The sequence below is a fragment of the Rattus rattus genome, chromosome 2 (genome assembly GCF_011064425.1).
Source record: "Rattus rattus isolate New Zealand chromosome 2, Rrattus_CSIRO_v1, whole genome shotgun sequence".
Classification (NCBI taxonomy): Eukaryota; Metazoa; Chordata; class Mammalia; order Rodentia; family Muridae; genus Rattus; species Rattus rattus.
In genome coordinates, this window is record NC_046155.1 from 149,917,920 (window position 1) to 149,926,139 (window position 8,220).

The window sequence follows — 8,220 nt, forward strand, 5'->3', positions numbered from 1 at the left end:
CCAAATACCTTCTAGAGCGGACCTAAAACCTGGCCAGAGAGGACTGGGCGAGGGCTACATTCCTTGCACTTTTGGTCCAATAGAGATGTGAATTCCTGGAGTGTCCTTGTCAGCTTGCCTGGGGTGAGCAGCCAGCGCCTCGCCTGGACCTCTGGTGACAAGTCAAGGGACCTTGACTTTATAGGGTCCCTTCCTGGTGGGTACATCCAAGATCCAATGAGTTCTAATCCATGCTCCTCTCTTTTCTTTCAAAGACAGCATCTTTCACACAGTGAGGACACAAGTAAGGAGATTCATCTTTGCTAAATGACTTAACTAAAATCAAAATATCTCCTGCCTCTTCCCAAGAAAGGGGATGCTGGGATGGGGTACTTCTGAGAGATTACCCAGTATGTAGGCACACCCCAAACTCCCCACTGCGTTCTTGCACCTCGCATTGTGCCAAGGTTATTCTTTCACGGTCTTTGAACGACAGTCTCCAAACGAGGAGGGGGCTTGGGTTTCCCAGGTACAATCTTAAGCCAGACACAATTTGACCTTCAGAACCGCAGGGCATCGGGCTCTAAAGTGCATTTCCTGCAAGGGAGTACTCACTTCTTGACTAATCGGTGTTTAACTTGAAATAGAACATCCCTGCTTCCGGGTACACTTGGCTGGGGACCCAGTCCCCAGTCTGGGCCAGTAGAGATCCCTAGTGAGTGAGGCTCGCAACTCAGCTGAGCCCATGTCCACTCTGAAATCCAGCGGGTTCCACTCACTCCTGCAGTCTGGCCTGCAGAGTTCCAGGTTGCCCCAAGCTTCCCTCCCAACCTCAGTCTAAGGTCTTCCGAGGCACCCACCCCACCCCTCCAGCGCCCGCCCCCTCCGCAGGCGGAAAGAGCTGAAAAGCCATACCTCCCCCGTTCTGGAAGGCCAGGTAGGGAAACCTCCAAACATTGCCCAGCCCCACTGCGTACCCCACCATGGACAGGATGAAGTCCAGTTTGCTGGACCAGTTCCCTCTGGCCTTATTCTCATCCCCTTGCTCGTCCTCCTGAGGGCGGAAAAGCACATTGTCGGATAGCAGACCCAGGTACGTCCTAGGCAGGCCCCATTCAGCCCTCCCCCCCAACAGCTGAGGGTCCTTCCCCCCGCAAGCAGATCCCCAGTTTCCCACATAGGATGCATCGGCAAGCAAGATCCCAAATCTGAAGAAAGGATGCATCTACGAGCAGAGCCCTTACCCCTCACCCTTTGCACTGAGTGTTTCAGCAAGCAGGTCCCCAAATTTTATTTTAAAGAACCACTTTAATCAGACCTATGACCCGGTTTCCCAAATCCTGCAGTCATGGCACACAGCAAGCAGCCTTTCCGCAAGCACATCAGTTCCTTCACACCCAACCTGTCGCCAGGAGTTCATTTAGCAAGCAGACTCCCGGCCCGTATCATGCCAACTTTGAAGTTCTCAGCAAGCAGGTTCTGAACCAAATCCTTCCCCACCCCACAAAACCCCTCACCCTGAACACCCCCCCTCAGCCCTTTCTTCGAAATGTGTGGCAGAAATAAGAATTGGAGTGCTTCAAGCCAGTCAGAGCCCCTGCCTCACATTTCCCTGCCAAAACTTGCAGGCAAAACCTGCCTGGTCAGCACATTTTAAAAGATGCCTCCTTCAACCCTGGTACGAGGGAAACAGTCAGGATGGAGAATTAGAGTTGACACAAGAGAAAGAATGGAAGACTCATATGGTAAGAAACAGGACAGCAAAGCCTGTTCACTCCCTGTTCACTGTTCACTGCTTGGGCTCAGCCTGTGTCTACAACTGGACAATGGGGGGCACTAAATATTTGTCTCTGGGGCATCTGCCAACTTACATTAGTCTGTGATCTCTGGGCTCATGTCTCCAAGCTCACATGGATTTCATTCAAGAAAGCCTCAGCAAAATGAATGAGGGGGACACCTCGTGTGAATTCTGTGTTCCTGACACCCAGACATTGAGGTACCCTGCTACCCAGTTGTCCTTCACCTAGCAAACGACACCTTGGCGTGCTTCATGAGGTTCTCCAGGTCATGGAGGATAAAGCAGTGATGGTCAAGAGAGAAGACTGCCTATGGGCTGGAGAAGGGCAGAGTGATTGTCAGAAGGGGCTGAAACATTGGCACTCTCAGGCGGGGCAGCCCTACTCAACCCCACTGCTGTTCCTCCCACACACACCGTCTGCACCTCTAGCCCCACCCCCAACACGGCTGACAGGGTATGGGAGTCCCAGCTCTTTTTGTCGCAGTGCAGAGGTAAAGGGAGGTGTGTGAAACACGTTTTCTACTCCACTGTGGGGCACATGCCATTAGAAGCATCTAATTTATGCAGAACAGTGTTCCAGAAAGAAATTCCAAAGCAATTCCAAAATACAAGGTTATTTCTAGTTACCCTGATGACTGGGTGGCTGATTTCCTACTATGTGAGTGGGGTGGGGGCTACAGATGATCAGAGACAGAAAGGTCTGTGAACCCTACAGTGTACAGTGATGCCTTATCTGTTCCACTCTCAGCCTCGGAGCTCTGGCCACACACCTAGCCCATGACTGCCGGGCAAACGGGGAGCTAGAGGAAAGACAGACCAAGGAGAGGAAAGAGATAGAGTCCCTGAAACAGCACAGGGGCTGGGGGGGGGTCAGAGAAAGAAGAGAAATCACTGGGGTGAAATGGATCACAAGCCTTTAAGGAGGAAAGACTGTCTGTATCCCTGGTCTAGAGATCAGGATTCACTCTGACAGGGATTTTTTTCCTATCTCTGATTAAGGGGATACCCAAATGGGAAGGACCTGAACTGAACCGTATGTGAGAGGCCCTATGTTAGAAGAATTTAAAAAAGAAAAATTAGATACTGAGGTTTAGAAGGGCCCAGGTTAAGAGACCCTGATCAGCGGCACCTCACTAAGAGTTATAGGGTAGTAAAATTGGTTCACTGGGGTTGGTGAGAACCTCTCAGAATAAGCTACATCCCCCGCCCATACCACCCCAGGCTTGTCTCCGTGCTTCCTTTTAAATTGGAGCTTTTATTTTTAAAGAACCGAAAAAGACTCGAGACATTGATAGGATGGGGACACGCGTTTGTTGCAAGATGCAGAATCTGACTGCTTTTATTTAACGGATCTGCACCGGTTCTACCGCTGAGGCTGGGAAGGGCAAGTCCGAACCTTGCTGGCAGGATCGCTGCACACACACCCCAAACCTTAACTGGGGACCTGACACCCCTCCCGCCCCCCAGCAGTGCGAGCTTCCGAAGCCCCAAAAGCTGCCTCCAGCATCCGCCACCTGGCATTGCCAACCCGTTTCAACATCAGCATACGTGCACCCGCCAGGGCCCAGCTCCCTTCGCGCGGTTGGTGAGCAGCAGGCAGTGAGGCCGCTTGTGACCTGCTTACCGGAATGGTAGTGGTGGCCACGCTGCCCGGGAGCACCGACGCGATTCCATCGGTACCCAACACCACTGTGCTCTGGCTCATATTCACCCAGCCCACGGCTGGGGTATTGTTGTGCTCCAGCGTGCCCTTGCCCACACTCACGTTCTCGTCCTCCTCCGGGCCACGCAGAGCTGGAATCTTGCAGTGTAAAGCGTTGCCAGCCCCAGCGGCCCCGGAAGGGGGATTGGCCTGTGCGCTGTGCCCTTCGCTTAAGTCCCGGAGGGCCGCGGAGGTCGCTTGTGCCTGGGGGCTGCTAAGTTTACAAAACCCTACTCCAGGCCGCTGTGCCTCACAGGCTCTCGCATCCGCAGACTGGAAAGTTTGGGCGCCGGTGGAAGCCGACCTGGGCACACGTGGCGGCTGGACAGCGGCCGCGGGGGCTGCGGCAGGAAGATCCTGCTCAGGGCTGGTCCTAGGTGCTCGAGGGCTATCCCGGTGGCCCGGCACCGTTGCCTCCAAGATGTTGGTTGGTGGTTTATTCATTTCCTTGGGAGCACTGCAATCCTGCAAACACAATGTCAAGTTCGTGCAAAACAAACAAACAAACAAACAAAAAGTCACGGCAGCATTAAAAATAAAATATATGGATCTTCAAACACAGATGCACGCATTCCAGGTCCAGGCACAGAATAGACAGGGTAACAAACGGAATCAGCCTTACTCCACTCGCCAAACCCGTCTGTAACCCCGGGAGGAGGAGGATGAACAGAAGCTCGAGTGGGTTCTGGCAGGGGGAAAGAGGCGGGCAATATAGAAATAACCCTACAGCCAGGAACCCCCTGCCCTCTGTGGATTTCAAATCAAGGCTGTGGGTACCACATCCCCTTCACCATTGTGGCAAGATTCTTTAATTTTCCGCCCCATTTCCTTTGTCATTCAACAATGCACATTGCCTTTTTTTTCCCCCTATAGACAAGCTGCGATCGCAAAACATGCTCTGGGGTAGGCCAAGGCTGGAAGCCATATGAGTAAATTCAAACTCCAGCACCCCAACCTACCTTTGTCACCCAAGTAGCAAAGTCAAGGATAAAGGGTTTTTTTTTATCAGAATATTACCACTAACAAACATCCCACCACTTAAACAATAAACTAGATGGGAAACACATGGTAGTTGGCTTTGACCCTCACAATCTCTACACTTGATTCCAGACACATACGATGTATACGGACCTTGCCAATTTCTTATTTTTATTTTGCTGTCCATTCCCGAGAATATAATATTCTTTCCCTCCCTACTCTTGACTGAGAACCAAAACTCACCAGTAATTTTCATTAGCTTTCTCCCTATTGAATTTTAAACGTAGACTTGCCAGCAATGGGTTTGTTTCCCTTTTTAGGCTTCCATGCTAGTCTTCTTACCTTTCAGAGTTCCAAGATAGTATAAATAATTACTTCACTGTAAAACTAATCAAAGTCCCTTCTCCTCGACTGAAATCCTCTGCTCTAACTCGCTTCACAAACGTACAGACCCAGTTTACGTGCACCCAAACCGAATGCCTGGACTCCAGCCGGCATTCTCAATTGCCTCTAAGACCCAGAGCGACTCGCGGGTGCGGAAATCTTGGCTTTCAGCACCATGGACAGTACCTGGAATCCGGTTTGGGAGCAGCAGCACGACGAACTAGGGAGACCTCCTCTGTCTGCCCTCAGGCAAAGCTCCCAAGTATGAATACCTGAACCTAAGCCTTCGAAAATGGTTCTCTACCTCTTGCCTATTGCACAGATAGTTCCAAAAAGAAAAAGAAATACCCCAAACGAGCCTGCCAACCTTATCCCCCACATCCACCTTTCTTCTTTAGAGAATAAAAGCAAGCACTCACCATGTCTGATGCGGACAACAGATTGAACCGTAGAGTAAAACCCCCGCTACTGGTCTAGGTTTGGCCCTGGAACAAGAGGCGCTTTCTATATCTCCCCAGGAAAGGCCGGGTTTGCGTCAGTGGGAAGCAAGGTGCCCTTCGTTTGACATCTTCCTGATAATACACGTTTGATAAATCATTACCCCTTTGGATTCGGATTTTAAAGGGACAACAGCCTGGAGTACGCGGTCTTGTTGCCACTCGGGTAGGAGGGGGCTGCGTGCTTGGCGTGACTCATGTGGGTCTGATTACTAAACCAAAGCCGGTGGGAGGGAACGAGAAAAGTTTGCCACCTCCTAATTAAGGGAAACATGGGAGAGACACGTCCCACTGCGCCCAAGACTCCAAGGCAAGGCACAGCCGCCAAGCAAACGGATTAGACTGGAGTGAGGGAGGGGAGTCAAACCAGTCTCCCTCTCCCACCATATTCGCTTGCACTCTCCCTGAATCTCTGTCAGATTCTAAAATATCACTCCCCCAAATAATGGCAGGCCTGTCTCAGGTATCCAGACAGATTGTCCATCCTGTTCCAGGCTAGGGTCCTACATTCGGTGAGAGCACACCTGGCTGGTCAGTGTGTGGTGTCTAGATCCCTACATTCCAACCTTTCCAGAAAGCCAGTCTAGGAAAGACCCCGGGTTTTCGTTTAAACTATTACATGCATTTTCTCATCCCTGTTTTCTCTCTGCTAATCCTGTTTCTCATTGTACTTTTTAGGCTCTTCTGGAATTTTTTTAATATTTAATTTTAATACTGACTTAGTCCTTCAGCCGCGTAAAACCCACCCTTTCTCCATAGTCCTCCAAACAAAAAATCCTTTAAAATTGGATCGGAACAGTTTTACCTGAAACTAGGATCTCCAGCCACCCGGGACAGGGCTAGCCCTCTGGGAAACCATAAGAGGACTGCCAACCCTAAGATGGGTGCGTGCCCAGCCTTGAGTGGCCAGGTGGATTGTGGACTTTACCTGGGGTACAAGGCAGCAGCGACAGTTACAAGAGGGGAAAACCCTTTGCAAAGATGTCATTTGGAAACTAGAAGGGGATTCGCAGCAATATGCCTCTCCTCTCCCTTGTCTTGACAGCCTAGCTAGGGAACCATAGCCTCTGGAACGGGAAGCTTGGAAAGCAAGCGCTGCACTCCGCGCAGCGGGGCCCACCGCCTCCGGGTCCGTGCCGTCGCACTCAACTGGGCCGTCTCCCTGCGGAGCCAGGACAAAGCCGCGCAGCCGAGGGCGCAGGCTGCGGTGGCAGATTGCGGTGGACGCCGGGGGCATTGCTGCGACACTCAGGGTCTCCTCCCTCACCCTTCCAAGACTTCAAGAGTGGTAGATGTCTCTGTGAGCCTGGCTCTCTCAGGATAGCCACCTGGATTCCGGGTCTGCATTATTTGGGATTGGGGGTGGCGGGGGATGGGGTAGATAGGTAGCCAGAGGAGCTTTGTCCTCCCAGTGTCTTTCGGGTTCCGGATAGCCTTTTATTGACATTTACTGAGTTTTCACTATCGGGCCATCTGCAACACTTCCACGAAATTATCACATTTAAGTTTGCCAACAGCCTTTTGGAAATTATTCCACTGTTAATTCTGTGAAAGCTAAGGTCAGGGTCTATTTTGAACGTCAAAGAAGTTACTGACTCCTCCACAGAACGTTGCCTGCACCAGTCACCCACTCTAGGCGACAGAGAAATGGAGAAGGACTCAGAAGAGGAATAAATGGATGCCTGGGACCCTGGGCACGCTGACTGAAAAGAGCTCTGAAAGCCAGTAAGGTTGACAGTCCTATAATATCCCCAGATCCCAAGAAAGAGCAAGATCCGGGAGTGGAGAAATGGGAAGCCTTGGCCTCTACGGAGTCATGAGACCCGCCCCTAGTTAGATTCAAGTCTGGCTCAGAGGTCCATAGGCCACTTTGACTGCAAATAGTCACGACTTCAAAGCTTGTGGCCAGTCTCCAAATTTGCATTCCAGCAGCCCCTGCCAAACTTGACGCGGGAGTCGGTGGAGTGTGCAAAAGAACCTGGCCAGTAAGGCAGGATGCACTGAGGTGGCTGAGTCGTGCAGGACTGCTCCCCGCTGCCCTCCACCTCTACTCCGTGGCTGACTGTGAGTGATGCCCAACACCCCCGCTCAGTCTCCAGACCCGACGTGTCGCCTGGTCAAGTGCGCATTTGGGTTAGCGTGGGACTAATCAGGTCCTGCAGAGGCGGGTGAGTAGGAGGCGCTCAAACTCCACAAAGGCCCCCTCCTCTAGCCGCAAGCTTCCAGAAAGGAGGGGCTGCAGATAGAGGAGAGGGCCGGTTCAGAGACCAGACAACAAGAGTCACTCTGACAGGATAGTAACTAAAAGAGCAACTCCTTCCTCCTCCCCTCATCTCCCCCACCCCGCGAGTGAAGCAGAGACCTGACACTGGAGCGAATCATCTGGAGTCCAATTGTGTGTCAGTACCTGCGAGGTTCAAAGGATGGGGCTGCGGAACTAAATAAAATTAATTAATTAATTAATTAATTAAAAAGCAGAAATGGGTGGGGTGAAAAGTCTGTCACCCACCCCACATAAGCCTCTACCCCCTGCCTCTTCTGCCGCTGCCACCCGCCTGTTCAGAGTGATAATCTGGGCCGGTGCACACCGCAGCCAAGGAGGCTGTAAATCCGCATCCATCAGTGTGCAGCCATTCGGTCGGAATTAGCCAGTCGCTATGGCCTTAATTACTTTGTCAAAGATGAAAAATAGTAATTGATTTTGTCCTCTATCACTTGCCCCTCTCCCCTCCTTCCTTGCAGATAAGCAAATAAATAGCTATTTGGAAAGACTATGTCCACCACCCGGCTGGGGCAGCCTAGTGGAAAAAGAACTGTCTGGCGATAGCACTGAAGCTGGTGTTTGTGCCAAGACTCAAAAGGCAGCTGGAGCTCAGGATGAG

The 8,220-nt window shown here is 51.5% G+C and overlaps 1 protein-coding gene across 1 annotated transcript in view; it reads right to left on the reverse strand.

Annotated features, from left to right (window-relative positions):
• Window positions 1-3,938, reverse strand: part of Slc6a5 (solute carrier family 6 member 5) — a 44,980-nt gene extending 41,042 nt beyond the window's left edge. The window contains exons 1-2 of the mRNA XM_032895127.1: window positions 3,402-3,938; window positions 895-1,033 (exon numbers count right to left, since the gene is read on the reverse strand). Coding sequence (XP_032751018.1) covers window positions 895-1,033; window positions 3,402-3,923 — 661 coding nt within the window. The 5' untranslated portion in view covers window positions 3,924-3,938. The remainder of the gene's footprint in view (window positions 1-894; window positions 1,034-3,401) is intronic.
• Window positions 3,939-8,220: the final 4,282 nt, after the last annotated feature.